At 46.3% G+C, this 16,987-nt stretch overlaps 1 protein-coding gene across 1 annotated transcript; it reads right to left on the reverse strand.

The window, feature by feature from the left end:
- Positions 1-506: 506 nt before the first annotated feature.
- Positions 507-11,446, reverse strand: MC3R (melanocortin 3 receptor; the record flags this gene model as incomplete). The annotated part of the gene is made up of 2 exons (XM_033963960.1): positions 10,492-11,446; positions 507-523 (listed from the first exon to the last, which is right to left on the reverse strand). Coding segments are annotated over exons 1-2 (972 nt in total), but the record flags the coding sequence as incomplete, so codon positions are not given.
- Positions 11,447-16,987: the final 5,541 nt, after the last annotated feature.

The raw sequence follows: 16,987 nt of genomic DNA on the forward strand, positions 1-16,987 counted from the left end.
CAACGGTTCGCGGTCCCGGTCATTCGCGGTATTTTCCGACCGCAAACCGCCGACAAGGAGAGGCAGGAGAGAGCAGCCGGAGTGCCGCGAGTGCAAGAAATCATTCGCGGTACGCTCCGATCGCCTCTTCCTGCAAGAAGTTGGGCCTTATTCAATCAGGAGCTGCTTTGACACGCAGCTCCTGATTGGATAAGGCCCACTTAGTGCAGGAAGAGGTGGTTGGAGCATACCGCGAGTGATTTCCTGCACTCGTGGCGCTCTGGCTGCTCTCCTGCTGCCCTCTTCAGGCTCCCCCATGAAAAACCGTATTCGTGGTTTTTTGAGATTCATGGGGGTTCCTGGAACGGAACCCCCACGAATATCAGGGGAGTACTGTATACATGCATTCCAAATTTTAGAACAGGGAGACACATATTCAAGAAAGTTTTCTCATCAAGACAAGCATAACTATACTTCTCCCTCGGTATTCGTGGGGGATAGGGGCAGAGCCGGACTGCAAAGTGTGAAAAACCGCAAATAACTTCTCGTCTGGTTCTGACCCACCCCTGCCTCCCTCCCGCCTTCCCCCCGGCATCCCGGCCTTACCTGGTGGTCTAGCGGGCTTTTGGGGCAGGAGCAAACTTCCTACGCTCCTGCCCTGCGCAGATCACCAATAGGAAATGACTGCCGTGAGTTCCTGTAGTCTCTCGAGACTATGATGGGAGCTCACGGCAGCCATTTCCTATTGGCGATCTACATGGGGCAGGAGCATAGGAAGATCGCTCCTGTCCCGAAAGCCCGCTAGACCACCAGATAAGGAGTAATCTGTGAAATGCTGAATTATATCTGAATTACTTTGAGATGTCATGTTCTGAATGAGGCACTTAAATATATAAATGACATTTAGCTACTACTATTACTTACAGGTATTTCTATAGCTCTACTAGACATTTTAAGTCCTGTAGGGAGGCGGGAAGGTCCTAAACTATGCTTCCCCCCCAAAAAAAAAAAAAAAAATTCACGGATAATCGAAACCGCGAACTCCGAAACCGCGAATAGGGAGGGGTAAGTGTATCAGCTAAATTCTCATTAGGCCTAGGCTTGAGAACCTGTCTTGTGGTGAAAGCCTCCTTGACCTACCAAAAGTTAGAATTTTGGGGACTGCTTCTTAATCTTTTTTTTTTTTTTTGTAGACATGTAGACTTCCAAAATCCACTATTTACAGGTATAAGTAGCATATATAAAGCCCTGAGTGATGGTCACCTTTTTTGATTTTTTTTTTTTTTAAATAAAATATCATTTTCTTATGTGTCATGCCAGATGCACAAATATTTTTGAGGCGCTGTATATATTTTATAAAAGCCTCTGCATTTAGCTTGCTTTTTAGCACTTTTTAATGCATGAACCTAAACCTATTTTCCAACCTAAATGAACTGTACAAAATTTTCCTCCATAGCAGTAGTGTATGCAAATCAATCTCATATACTGTGTATATTCATTATGAGTAACCTATGAGTATGAGTAACTCAGACTGGCCTATGACCTGGCCACCCTCATTAGACCTGCTCTTACTATTGGAAGCTAAGCAGGGTCAGGCCTAGCTAGTACCTGGATGGGAGACTGCTAGAGAATACCAGGTGCTGTAGACCCAGGGGCCACATGTTGTGACACAGTGATTTGACATGATCTGGAGCTCCTTCACCAACCCAACCTGGTCTCAATTTCACTTCCTATTTTTAAAAGATATGCTCAAACATACTCTCCCGTTGACTCCTGCCCACCTGCTCTAACGTCTAATGCCTCAAATAAATTCCTAACAGACCGGGGATTTTAAATTACAGTCCACTTGAGGGGGCAATACTTTCAAAATAGAACAAAACTCAAAAGACCCCCCTCTCATCAATACTAGGCAAGTTTCTCAAATAATATCATCATATAACATTTAAAGGCTTTTAAATATTTAAATGTGCTCATAAGCTCTTCAGCAAGGTGCCGCAGCAGCGGTACAATGTCGCTGGAAAGGTGCTTGAATTTTAATCATAACACATTGCATGGAGCAAGGAATCTCGCTTCTACTGGAGTGGCAAATGTTATGGCTCTACAAAAGCTGTTTAACAGTAGACCACTTATCTGAAAAGGTCAGTTCACGGCTCCAACACAGTCTGTGTTTCGCCTACGCTACATCAGGAAGTCGGAAGGATGAGCTTTTTATATTGATTTTATTTGCAGTGTGCAGTGCCTGAGTCCTTTGGTCTACACACTTGATGTTGATGAAAGGCGCCTTTTTTTCAACATCAAGTGTGTAGACCAAAGGACTCAGGCACTGCACACTGCAAATAAAATCAATATAAAAAGCTTATCCTTCCGGCTTCCTGATGTAGCGTAGGTGAAACACAGACTGTGTTGGAGCTGTGAACTGACCTTTTCAGATAAGTGGTCTACCAAAAACTTCATTTGCTGAAAATTGAGAGCCGAGTACTTTTCAAATTCAGATGTCTCTTCTACAAAGCTCTGTACGGTCTACTGCCCAACTACCTCACCAATCAGTTCACATTCGCCAGACCCGACCTACTCGATCTCAATCATTCTTTGCCATCCCCTCAATTAAAGGATGTACCCATAAGAGATTCATCAAGACTCCTACCCTACCAAGCAGCCTCCAAAGATCCCGAATGGCGCCAACTGGTCAGAACATCAACCTCTTACATGCACTTCAGAAAGCTCCTAAAAACGCTCCTCTTCCCCAAACAGGACGACCCACCTTAAATTTTCCATGAAGACTCCCGACCCACTGACTCTCTATTCCATGTTGTTGCTCTAAGACTATGAACATTCCTACCTATTTATTTATCTCCCTCCTTATAAAACCCCGCTTAACCTTCCTCTGTGCAATTTATACAATTTTCAGTCTTCTCTCCATTGCTGTAGCTCGCTGATTCTTCTCAGCCATTTTTCCTGTAAACCGTCTTGAACCGAAAGACTTTCGCGGTATATAAATATTAATATTATGTTATGTTATAGTGCAGCCACACACTGTGCAGGAGACAGCAATGGCAAACCACTCCTGTACTCTGCCATGAAACATCACTGGGTGGATTCCTCACTGCATGGTTTGCCATGAGTTGGTGATCAATTCAGTGGCATCATCCATCCATCCATCCATAAACCAGAGGCACTCAAAGATAAGGTTGGCAGGACATGCTTGCATTTCCCTCCGAGTTAGGAACATTCTGATATTCCTTGTCCCTGATTTAGAACTAGAGTCCATAAATGTGACGAACGAATACACATGTAGTGCTATTCTATAAATGTCACTGTGAGTTGCATTAGATAAGTTGGCTAATGATGAGTTGCACTAAGGGATAAACTGAGAAGGCAATGATTATCAAATGGCAAGCCTCTGAGCTGCATGCCATTTATAGGAGAGTGCTTCGAGACAATTTCCATGCCAAAGTTTGGGTGCGAGGATTTACGCCAATTGAAGCCTGCTGCAAATCCTGATTAGGCACAGATCCCAGGTATTCTGTAATACTGCACATATTTATTTAATTTAAGAATTTATATTCCACATGTCCTACAATTCTTTGCGGATTGCAAATGATTCAGGTACTCGAGCATTGTTCCCTAACTGTCCCGGCAGGCTCCCATTCTATCTAATGTCTCTGGGCAATGGGGATTAAGTGACATTCTATCTAATGTCCCTGGGGCAATGGGGATTCGAGCCCACAACCTCAGGGTGCTGAGGCTGTAGCTCCAACCACTGTGCCAGACACTCTCACGCATATCTTTAGAGCAGGTCCCTGACCCACCCATGCCTTCTTGTGGCCATGTCCCCTTTTGAGTTGCACGCTGTACGATTTGCACAGGGATCTTTATAGAATAGGGTATAGCAAGATGTATGTGCAAATCCAAATTGTTGCCACTTAATATAAAATTGTGTGTGTGTGTGTTAATGTGTAGTTACTGAATGTTAGAAATTAGGTACAATACAAAACTTTTTACAAGTGGACATTGCAATAACAGAAACAAAGCACAGAAATGAAATTTAACAAGAAGTCCTCAAATTACAAATATACAGCTATGGTTTGCTGTCCCTGCCAAAAAAGCACTCTACATAAGAGCCAGCAGTAGAATGCCTTGCAACCCAAACACTTTTGTCTTTACACTCAAAGCAATTCTTCTGTACAGCGTATTGTTGTACGAAATCTGGGTGTCAGAGAATCTGCATTCCACTCATGACCTGATGGTTTTTAAGCAAGATTCCTGCAGCTTCTTTTACCCTGCAGATAGACATCTTTTTAAGGAGGCTCAGACTGTACAGGGGCTAATTTTATAACAGAGATCCTGGTTTAGGAGGACAAGTGGACAACTACTTAGGCGTCATTCTTTAAAGACTCACAATGTGGCTTTATAAAATACAAATTCACTGTTCCCTCAGAGTGGGAGTCCTCCACTCCTGCCCATGGGAGGCGCTGTTTCACTATTGCATTTTCAAAAGTGAGAGACAGGCAAGCTCTGCAAGACTCTAAGAAACTTGCCTGTCCCTAGCAATGGGAAACACAATGTTAAAGCATCACCACCTACTGGTAGCAATGCAGCTGGAGGACTTCCACTCAGCTTAATAATAATAGTAACAAAAATGTATTTACATCCTGTAGTACCTTGCAGTTCAAAGCGGTTTACATCAAGATGTAGTTCAAAGCAGTTTATTATTATTCTTGTTCAGCTTAGAGGGAACAGTGGTACTCATGGCAAAAATTGTGCTTTGAACGCAGGTACGAGCATTTATATCTTCTCAAGAGCAAGTGCAAAAGTTGACGTGTAAAGTTCACAATTTCAAATGTTGATTAAAGTATTTTATAAACAGTGTACTTGCTACATAAAAGCAAATATGATCATGTAACGCCATTATATCTTTCTTATCATTGCTTGAGAATATTACACAGAATTCAGTTCAAAATTTTGATGCTAGCACACAAGTCATTGCATTTGAAACAACCAAGTTATTTAAATTCGCTTACAATTCCATATACTCCATTAAGAACATTGAGATCATTACAGGATAATAGGCTGGTTATTCCATCAGTTAGAAGGACAAAGTGGTAATTTAGTTGATCAAAAGCTTTTTTTCTATTTGGCGCCAAGTTTATGGAATCAGCTGCCAAATCACATTCATTTGGAGCTGAATTTAAAGGCATTAAAAAAAAAATAAAAACCTGCTGAGAACATATGTGTTTAATTCAGCATTTGGACAAGATATTCCTCAGAATGATCATATTTACTGATTCTATGGGTGATACTCAAGGATAGGCCTGAAGACACAGCAATGCAAAATTGTATGAATATCTATCTATCTCATTTTAGATAGGTCTGTTTTTATATTAATGGAGTTCTTTTCTATTATATGATGTATTTTTTTTTATTATTGTAAACCGCTGTGAACAGTTTTATGCTATGGTGGTATATCAGATTTGAATAAACATAATCATACACCCTCCCAACTGTGCCTGCCTGCAAAGGATGCACCATTTTCACAAAGCAAAGGCGCAAAAAAATACCTAAACTTTAAATCTGAAATGTATGTGAGTATCACATACCAATATTGGTCCATGATTTCGTTTGGCTACTAAGACCTCAGGAGGATGATCAGAAGCTGAATTAAAAGGTAGGGGGCAAATTTCAAACTGTCCACAGTGAGGATAACTTTAAAAGCATGTACAGGTGCCAAACAGCATTTTGCATGTAAAAACAGGTACACACGAGAAAGCACTCAATACTAATGCATAAGGGGCATTTCTAGAAGCGGGAACTTCCCTGTAGGTGCCCTGATGCCATATGGTAACAACCTATTCTTTAATGGTATCTGGACACCTTACATAGACAGCGGAACACTTTCTCATTTGGCGGTGTCCAAAGGCTCTGCCTTAGCCCCAGTACGATCCTGTGGCACGACCTCTCTCTCCAGCTCCCAACTCCCCCTCCCCCACCTACCTTCTCCGGTCACTGTAATTTTAAATTTTCCAGCAGCCGCCGCGCAGTGTCAACGAGCAGGCCTGCCCCAAAAGTCGGTTCATAGACCACCCCGCGAAAGACAAAGGCGCGCGCCGACAACTAAGCGCAAGACGGAGGCGCGCGCCAAAGAAAATTACAGTTTTTAGGGGATCCGACGGGGGGTTTTGTTGGGGAGCCCCCCCCCCCCCAGCTTACTTAATAGAGATCGCGCCGGCGTTATGGGGGTTTGGGGGGTTGTAACCGTCCACATTTTACTGTAAACTTAACTTTTTCCCTATAAACAGGGAAAAAGTGAAGTTTTCAGTAAAATGTGGGGGTTACAACCCCCCAAACCCCCCACAACGCCCCCATAACGTGGCACGATCTCTATATAGTAAAGTGGAGGGGATCCCCCCACGCCCCCCCCCCGTCGGAGCCCTAAAAACAGTAATTTTGTGCGGCGTGCGCCCCCGCACTGCGCTCAATTGTCTGGGCGCGCCTTTGTCCCGGCGCGCTTTTGACCTGACACCCAAAAGTCTTCTTTCTGCAGGGATGCTGCACGGCGCCTGCCCAAAGATTTAAAATTACAATGGCTAGGAGGAGGAGGGTGGGGGAGTAAAGCCACAACTGACTCTTCTGACCGCCAATTTGGGGGGGAGGCCATGGCTCTTCCGACGACTATGGGATACTAGTATGAACTGCGCTGGCATAACTGAGAGTACCTACATGAGGCAAAGACATATAACCTAGACCCTGTTTTATTAAGGTGCACTAACCTATTAGCATGCGCTAATCAATTTAGCGCACGCTACACGCTAATACGTGCATGTTAGTCTATGGATGTGTCTGGAGAAATGCCCATGTCCCATCCTTCTGCCATCTACGTGTAAACAGTGGTATAGTAAGGAGGGTGTGAGGGTGCGGTCTGCCCCATGCGTGGTCTTCCTCAGGGCGCCGGCTTCCCTCCTCCTCTGCCCCACACCCCACTCCTCCCCCTGCTGCATGCGTGTGTTCGCACCCCTTCCCCATACCTTTTTAACTTCGGCGCGAACAGCAACAAACTTGCTGCCTGCGTCGGCTTTGACGCTTTCTCTGATGTCATTTCTGGGAGGAAGTGACATCCGAGAGAGCTCCGAAGCTGAACGTGGGGGGTGCGGGGGGTGTGGGGGTTGTTGGTTGCCACCCGCTGCCGGGGTGGGTGTTGTTGGTTGGCGGTGGGAGACATTGGGCATCTCTCCCGCTGTTGTGTTTTGTATTTTTTCGTTTATTCGGCGCATGTGCCCATCAGCACATGCTAATTTAGCAAGTTTCGCTATTCTCCACCAACTTCATTTGCATGAGCGTTTTTGGGAGAATGACTCACTTTTTAGAAATCGCTACTATAACGGCTGCGACAGCAACCCGTTGGGTTTTTACGCGGTCTTATGAAAAATTTTGCTTTTTATCCATATCATTAATAATATGCCTTGTTAAGAACTTAAGAACATAAGAAATGCCTCCGCTGGGTCAGACCTGAGGTCCATCGTGCTCAGCAGTCCGCTTACGCGGCGGCCCAACAGGTCCAGGACCTGTGCAGTAATCCTCTATCTATACCCCTCTATCCCCTTTTCCAGCAGGAAATTGTCCAATCCTTTCTTGAATCCCAGTACGGTACTTTGCCCTATTACGCCCTCTGTGCACTATTTATTAATAGGTGTACTACGGAGCATTAGGATTCACTGTTATACAACAGGGAACACCATTGACAACATTGGCAGTGTTATAAAGACATATTGGTTTATATGTGAGCTTTAGAATTAAATGGGACATATGAACTTATGAACCCTTTCAGTCCAGAGACCCTGTTACAAAAATATCCTGTTGGAGCCCAAGCCTGCTTTGCACTGATTTTCAAAGTGAAAGTGCATGCATAATTTTGCTTTGAAAATTGTCACTGTTCTTGTGGACATTTGCACACGCATTTGCTTGGGTATTTTTTCTTTTGAAAATAACACATACTTTTGAAAATAGAATCTGCGTGCATTATTTTACTTCCCCATCTTAAACACACCCTTGGGAAGATCTCCTCCTAATGTGGCTAAAAGTACCTAGGTGGGTGTCAGTTTTATCCACACTTCAGGGCAATTTTCAGAAAGTTTTGTCCACCCATCAGGACAATTTTCAGATAAATAACTTTGAAAATTGACTTTTGTAAGATGATATCACCTGTTTTGTACAACAGATAAAAACCATCACCTGACAAATGACTTTAGCATTTGCTTTTGCATATTAGTTTTTAAAAACATCAACAGCAGAACGGGATAGTTTATGATACCTCCTGTCCCTTAATGCGACTCTCCTTGAACTAGTACTGAAACATTGGGCTCCTTTTACGAAAGTGCGCTAGGGCCTTAATGCGCAGAATAGCGTGCGCTAAAATGCCCCGCGCGCTAGCCACTACCGCCTCCTCTTGAGCAGGCGGTAGTTTTTTCAGCTAGCGACCGGTGCCTGCGCTAAAAACGCTTTTGCGCTTTCATAAAAGGAGCCCATTGTGAGCAAAATAATAAATAAAATACTATGATTATTTTTAGACAGACAACTAATGACTGGTGCCCACCATATTATTTTGTAAGCTACTGTAAAATATAATTTATAGTTTTATATATATGTGTGTGTGGGGGGGAGGGGTTAAGTAGCAAAAATCATTGCCTTTTTGATCCTGAAGAAAGAAGGAACTTGTGTTGTACTTTGGAGGGGGAGGGGTGGGGGTGGGGGGATTTTGTTGTTGTCCAGTGATAAGTTCCCAGTTTGACTAACAAAGAAACAAAACCTGGGAGTTCTTAAAATTTATTCCCTTGTTTACAACTTCACATTACCCTCACTGAGTTTGAAGAGTTGCAGCAAAACACTGTTCCACAGCAGAGAATGACACAGGGACAAATTTGTCCCCGTCCCCACCCCCCCCCCAGGAACTCAATTCCCCTGTCCCGTTCCCGTGAGTTTTGTCGCTGTCCTTGCCCCCATTCCTGTAAGCTCTGCCTTAACTGTGCAGACGAGGATGGAGCTGGCAGGAATTTGGGCAGAGAAAGGAAAAGAACTCGCGGGGAAGGGACGGGAAAACGAGTTCTCAAGGGGACGGGGATAAAATGTGTCATCCCCCCCCCCTCCCCCGTGTCATCCTCTATTCCGCAGCTTCTGGATGAGGAGCACTTCTGCGTTTACCTTTTAAAAAAAGGAGCACCTACTCGACGCCAACCGCAGTTCAAAGAAAATACATCTCTCACAAAATGCATTGCACGCTTTTATGTTGGACCCTAGTATTGGAAATTCTTCCATCTGGGCTGTGAAAAACCAATTCTGTCCCAAAGGTCGTTGAACAGACTCCACTGCAATCCTTGCACATGCAGCCTTGTCTGTAATGCTAGATAGGAGGAGTGTGTGGTGCAGTGGTTGAAGCTACAGCCTCAGCACCCTGGGGTTGTGGGTTCAAATCCCGCACTGCACCCTGGGGTTGTGGGTTCAAATCCCGCACTGCTCCTTGTGACCTGGGCAAGTCACTTAATCCTCCATAGCCCCAGGTACGTTAGATAGATTGTGACAGGGAAAATACTTGAGTACCTGATTGTAAAACCGCTTAGATAACCTTGATAGGCGGTATATAAAATCCTAATGAAACATGATATTTCTAGACAATTATCTGTGCGGAGTGTGGCATGTTTAACCAACGCATTGCCAACCTAAACGCATATCATGGTTTATATAAAAGCCAGACTAATTATTGGCTTCAGTAGCCCAGGCCAGTCAGGGTTCAATCCAAGTCATGGGTTTCTCGGAGCCGATCCATCACCTTGACAGCCCAGTCAGACGCCCACATGACTTGGTTACAATCTGCCAAGAGACAGACAGCCATGATGATGTCGACAATGGCAGTCCATCAGTCAACTCTAACCTGCAGTTTCAATTCTTCTCGGTTGAATATCTACTAATGTCGAGACAAGAGAGAAAGACGGATGACATAACTTTGTAGGCTCGGCAGAGACGTTTTAGTTCCCCAAACAGGGGTTTTCTTTGTTTCTGAAGCAAGCAGCTTTTCCCCCAAGCAAGCGTGCTTAAGCTTTTCCGGCGATCCCAAGACTTTCCCGAGTTGCTCTCTGTGCTGTACAAGTTACGCTCTTCTGCTCTGCTTGAGAAGAGAAGAACATCAGCCAGGCTGTCGCTAATGTAAACGAAGCTGCAAGCGTCTCGTTTTTAAAAACGAGTGCAACCGTGCAAGGAGGAGCCGCAAGCGCCTCACTTGTTCAGCACTCTGCGCTACCTTTCCATAGAGCTGGTCTAAGATTAGTGGCTTATCATTTGCTGATGAATGCACACTCAGAGTCCGGGATGCAGAGATTGCAAATTTTTAGGGACGGCCGAGCAGTTAGAATTGATCGGCACTTCATGGGAACTAGTTTTTTTTTTTTTTTTTTTTTTCCTTAATCTTTCGCTCTCTCTCTCTCTTTTTTTTTCTTCTTTTCTTTTCTCTTTTTCACTTTACGAAACTCATGCCATAGCAACATATGATCTCTTTGAACGTCTTGCGCATCTCCAGACTGCGGAACGCATAAATGATCGGATCGATCACCGAATTGCACATCATGAGGACCAGGTAGGTGTTAAAGTAAGACGTGTAGCAGATGCAGTAGGCGTTGGACGGGCAAGAGATGATGAGGATGAGGTGCAGGAAGAAGGGCGCCCAGCACGCCACGAAGACCCCCAGCAGGATGGTGATGGTGACCGCTCCCTTCATGCAGGTCCTCTGGCGGGCCACCCCGTCCACGGGCAGGGCGGCGATGCGCTTCACGTGTAGGCGCGCAAAGAGGAACATGTGCACGTACAGGGTGGCCATGAGCAGGAGCATGGCGAAGAACATGGTGATGAGGCAGACGATGACGGTCTTGCTCTCCGAGTAGACGATGAAAACGATGCCGGAGACGACGCAGGCCATCCAGATGAGGGCGATCAGGGTTAACGCTTTCCTCACCGTCATGATGCTGTGGTAGCGCAGGGCGTAGAAGATGGTGATGTACCGGTCGATGGCGATGACCAAGAGGTTGCAGATGGAGGCCACCAACGAGATGCAGATCATGGAGTCGAACACATTGTCCATGGACTGCAGCTGGCGGTCGTCGATGACCAAGTAGCCGTTGGTCAAGACGGCGATCATGATGGTCTCCAGGGCGTTGGACACGCTGACCAGCATGTCGGCGGCGGCCAGGCTGCAGAGGAAGAAGTACATGGGCGAGTGCAGGTTGGTGTTCTTCAGCACGGCCAGGATAACCAGGATGTTCTCCAGCAGGCTGATGATGCCCAGGCTCAGGAAGACCTCTGTTTTGATGAAGACCTGCTCGCAGAAGCCCGCGCTGCTCCTGTTGCCGTACAGAAGGGTGTCATTGAAGTCTGCCGTTTCATTGAGGCGTTTCGTCGCCAACGAAAACGCGCAGTGCGTGGAATTCATGGCTGAGAGGTTCCGCGTGGATTTCCCCACCACCGCGGTGCAAACGGCTACGGCAAAGTGCTGGATTTGCAGTGAATCGTTGTCTGGAGACGCAAACGTTGGCTCAAACTCTCAAGAAGATTCCTCCTGCTGGAGATCTCGCCTCAACTTTTGCCAAGTTGTACCACGTCTTCATTTCAGCCGACTTTTCTCTCACGCACTCATGAATGTAGCTTTCCTCTGTCTCTTTTTTTTCGAAATCAATGAGCAACAGCAATGTCTCTGGGATGAATCTTATTTATTTGGATAAATTCAATAGCCTGTATTGTTCCTCTAATGCAGCAAACAGCACCTTTGTCTTGTCTCTCCTCTGGAAGTCACTGCTGCATTTCAGTGAAATACATGTCGTTCTTGGAAAATCCAGAAGCAAACTAATGCATTTATACATTCAGCAAACACAAAGCAACCCACTCCTCCTTAGTCTGGCATGAGGTTGAATGGATGCTCAGAGAACAGAGACTTCTGATTGGCAGTCAAGGTTCTGCCACAGGCAGCGAGATTACATTTATTATATGTAACCGTAGAATTGAACAGAAGACTATGTGGTGCCCTCTGCAGATTGCATGTACGAAGGAAGCCTTTCTAGCATGCCTGCTTTTTTCTCGCTCGCCCAAATGCTTCATTACAGCATTTGTGGAGCGGAAAAAACAAAAACAAACGTATTGCCCTTGGATACAGACACTCATAGAGAAGCGCTGGAAATATTAATGACTGTCTCAATGCCCTGTTGTAACTGGAGATTTTTTTTAAATCTTATTTTTGTGTATTCAGAAGTGAAACGACTTTTACGTCTAATCATTTCCTCCTGTTTTCCATAGCATATGTTATGAGCAACATTTTAGGAAGGATGTGTAAATTGGCTTAATGGTTAGCATATAGCCTCAGCACCCTGAGGTTGTGGGTTCAAATCCCATGCTGCTTCTTGTGACCCTGGGCAAGTCACTCAATCCTCTATTGCAGGGTTAGGGAACTCCGGTCCTTGAGGCCATATTCCAGTCGGGTGTTCAGGATTTCCCCAATGAATTTGTATTGAAAGCAGTGCATGCAAATAGATCTCATGCATATTCATTGGGGAAATCCTGAAAACCCGACTGGAATACGACTCTCGAGCACCGGAGTTTCCTACCCCTGCTCTATTGGTAGGTTAGATAGACAGAGAGCCCACCGGGACAGGTAGGGAAAATGCTTGAGTACCTGATTGTAAAACCACTTAGATAACTTTGATAGGCAGTATATAAAAACCTAATAAATAAAATATTTCAGAACAGAATATGCCGACACTGAGAGCCTCTTCTACCAAACTGCGGAGCCACGCTGAATGGTCCTCGCTGCTCCCGACGCTCATAGAGCTCCTAGGAGTGTCAGGAGCAGTGCGGGCCATTCAGCGCGGCTCTCTGCGCTAAAAACTGCTAGCGCAGTTTTATAGAAGAGGCCCTGGGTCTGTTTTAAAATAACATGGTGAAATCAGTAATGTAGTGAGGGGGGGGGGGGTTAAGACTGCACCAGCACCTCTCTGCCCCCACGCCATGCTTGTGCCCTCCCTTCCCTGCCCCATACCTCTTTAAAATCTTCACCAGCGCAAGCAACTACTCTGGCCGGCTGCTCCCTCTGAAATCACTTCCGGGTCACGGGGCCAGGAAGTGATGTCAGAGGGGAAGCTAACACCAGCGCCAACAGGAGGCCAGAGAAGCCAGTGAAGATTTAAAGAGGTATAGGGGTGGGACGAAAAAAAGCATCCAGAGTACTGTGTAAAAAAGCATAGCGTACCTTTGTAAAAGGGAGGTAAGTGGGCAAATCGTGACTAGCCCCCTCCTTTACTAACACCCAGTGCGGATTTTAGCACCGGCAGCGGCGGTAACTGCTCCGACGCTCAAAGGAATTCTATGAGCGTCGGAGCAGTTACCGCCGCTGTCGGCGCTAAAACTTGTGCTACGCGTTAGTAAAGGAGGGGGTAAATTTGGGTTTAGGAGAATTATTTGTTGTAGACTGTTGCAGATAAAAATATGCTTAAGATTGCTGATTAAGCTTTTGAAAGAAAGATTAACCCTGGCTTTTACAAAGCTGCAGTAGAGGTTTCTACTGCAGGCTGGCGATATAAATGTTCCGACGTTCATAGAATTCCTATGTGTTATATTTATATTGTTATTTTGTTTTATATTTTTGAATGGATATTCTGTTTTAATTCTCCTCCAGCTTAGGAATTGGTTATCGGATAGAAAACAGAGGGTAGGGTTAAATGGTCATTTTTCTCAATGGAGAAGAGTAAACAGTGGAGTGCTGCAGGGATCTGTACTGGGATCGGTGCTATTTAACTTATTTATAAACTAGTATTTTAGCCCGTTACATTAACGGGTACTAGAATATATGTCTGTCTTTATTTCTGTCTCTCTCTCCCTCCCGCTGTCTTTCTGTCTGTCTCTCTCCCTGGCCCCCTTTGTCTATCTGTCTTTCTGTGTCTCTCCCTGCCCTTGTGTCTTTCTTTTTTCTTTCTGTTTCCTTTCCTCCCGCTGTCTGTCTTTCTTTCTATCTATCTGTCTCTCTCCCTGCCTCCTATGCAGCAGCATTTCTCTCCTCCCACTTCCCTGTGCAGCAGCCACAGCAGAATTCTCTCCCCCTCCATTTCCCTGTGCAGCAGCATTTCCCCCCCCCACTTCCCTGTGCAGCAGCATTTCGATCCTCTCCACTTCCCTGTGCAGCAGCCACAGCAGCAGCATTCCCTCCCCCTCCATTTCCCTCCCCCCCACACCACTTCCCTGTGCAGCAGCAGCGTTTCCCCTACCCCCCCCTTTCCCTTCCTGCGGTCTGGCCGGCTCTCTTAGTCCCTTACCTTCCCCCCTTCCCTTCCTGCGATCCTGACAAACCTGTCGATTCCAGCAGCGTCTGCAGCACTCTACACACGCTGCTTCGGGGCCTTCTACTGCCCTGATTTACTTTGGCACGTCCCTGATGACATCATTAGAGATGCGGCAGAGCAAATCAGGGCAGTAGAAGGCCCTGAAGCAGCATCTGTAGAGTGCTGCAGACACTGCTGGAGTCGTCAGGTTTGGAGTCGGGACCGCGGGAAGGGAAGGGGGGGGAGCGGTAAAGAATTAAGTGAGCCAGTCAGACGTCGGGAAGGGATGGGAGGGTCAGACTGCAAAGAAATTACTTACGGAGTGAGTTGGGAGCTGGGAAAGCGGCTGGAGTCTTTTTTGTCAGCGCTTCTCTTCCCGGGCTGCTATTTAGTTCAGCTGCCAGGGCTGTTGGATCCGCGATTCACTTTGGGTTCTGCTGCCGCGAGCGTGGGGTCATTGTAATTCACTTTGGGTTTTGCTGCCGCGAGTGTGGGGTTGTTTTAAGCACGCATACGTGTTTTAGCCTGTTACATTAATGGGTGCTAGAGTAGATGTCTGTCTGTCTGGTTGTTTTATTTTTATTTGTCTCTCTCTCCTTGGACGCTCTCTGTCTGTCATTCTTTCTGTCTGTGTCTCTCCCTGGCCCCCTGTCTGTCTATCTTTATTTCTAACTCTATCCTCTTCCCTCAATCCTGCATGTGCCCTTTTTTTCTTTCTCCTCCCCACTTCCTTCCAACGTCTGCTCCCCCTGTCCCCTCACACTCAGTGTCTGTCTCCCTCTCTCTACCCTTTCCATCTACTGTTCACCCTCTGTCTTGCCCTTTCCATTCACTGCCCTCTCTTCTCTTTCCATCCAGTGTCCACCCTCTCTCTCTGTTCCATATGGCAACTCCTCCTTCTTTCCTCCTTCCTTTTCCCTTGGTCTGTTATACCTTCCTCCTTTCCTCCATGCCCTGTCATCTCTTCTTCCCTCCAAGCCATTCTCTCCCCCTTTGCTCCCTTTCCTCCTTGAACTTCATCGGGCAGCAGCAGCAGCAGTCACAATTCATTGCTGTTGCCGGCTTCAGGTCTTCCTCTCTGGCGGGTCCTGTCTTCATGAAAACAGGAAGTAGGCAGGACCTGCCAGAGAGGAAGGCCTGAAGCCGGCAACAGCAGCGAATTGTAAACGCTGCTGCTGCTGAAGCACCGGAGGCAGACCGCTTCTGTCCCCTCCCAGCCCAACCCCCGCTGACTCTCCTATCTCTCCCTCCCATGCGACCCTCCCAGTGAGATGAACTTAACAACAAACCTCCCTCCAGCATTGGCAGCTGCAGCACGCTAAACGGGCTGCTTTGTGGCTTTCTCCTGCCATTGAGTCCCTCTGTCGCATCATTGATGATGTCTTCAATGATGTGGAAGAGGGACTCACCGGCAGAGGAAAGCCGTGAAGCAGCCTGTTTAGCGTGCTGCGGCTGCCAACGTTGGAGGGAGGTTTGTGCCGGTATATGCAGAAGAAGCGGTATGTCCCTCCCCCTCCAGTCCTGTGCAGCACTTGGCGCAGCGCCTCCTCCCACGATCCCCGTCTGCATGCGGCTCATTCAACAGGTGTGGCTGTGAGTTCGGCCGTGCACTGCGAGTCGGCTACAGCGCTCGAGTGCTTGTGAGGCTCTTGAGAGGAGCTGCCGCCACTCTTAATAAATTCAACGGGTGCGGCTCCTGAGTTCGGGCGTGCAGTGTAAAAGAGTCAGCCACAGCGCTCGAGTGTGGGCCCGTTGTAAGCGCGCATGTGCTCTCCTGCCTGCCACGACCTACGGATCACGGAACACGCAGGTAGGAGTGCGCATGCGCGCTTAGCATTTTATTATAGTAGATGATCTGGAAATTGGAACGACAAGTGAGGTGATTAAATTTTCAGATGACACTAATCTGTTCAAAGTTGTTAAAACGCATGCGGATTGTGAAACATTGCAGGCGGACCTTAAGAAATTGGAAGACTGGGCGACCAAGTGGTAGATTAAATTTAATGTGGACTAATGCAAAGTGATGCACATTGGGAAGAATAACCTGAATCGCAGTTACCGGATGCTAGAGTCCACCTTGGGGGTTAGCACCCAAGAAAAGGATCTGGGTATCATTGTAGACAATATGATGAAATCTTCTGCCCAATGTGTGACGGCAGCCAAAAAAGCAAACAGGATGCCAGGAATTATTAAAAAAGGGATGGTTAACAAGGCTAAGAATGTTATTATGCCCCTGTATCGCTTCATGGTGCAACTTCACTTGGAGTATTGCGTTCAATTCTGGTCTCCCTTATCTCAAGTGGAACTAGAAAAGGTTCAAAGAAGAGCGACCAAGATGGTAAAGGGGATGGAACTCCTCTCGTATGAGGAAAGACTAAAACGGTTAGGGCTCATCAGCTTGGAAAAGAGAGGGCTGAGGGGAGATAGGATTGAAGTCTACAAAATCCTGAGTGGAGTAGAACGGGTACAAGTGGATCGATTTTTCACTCCGTCATAAATTACAAAGACTAGGGGACACTCGATGAAGTTACAGGGAAATGCTCTTAAAACCAATAGGAGGAAAATTTTTTTCACTCAGAGAATAGTTAAGCTTGTTGCCAGAGGTTGTGGTAAGAGCGGATAGCATAGCTGGTTTTAAGAAAGGTTTGGACAAGTTCCTGGAAGAAAAG

Source organism: Geotrypetes seraphini, chromosome 11, assembly GCF_902459505.1.
Source record: "Geotrypetes seraphini chromosome 11, aGeoSer1.1, whole genome shotgun sequence".
Lineage (NCBI taxonomy): Eukaryota > Metazoa > Chordata > Amphibia > Gymnophiona > Dermophiidae > Geotrypetes > Geotrypetes seraphini.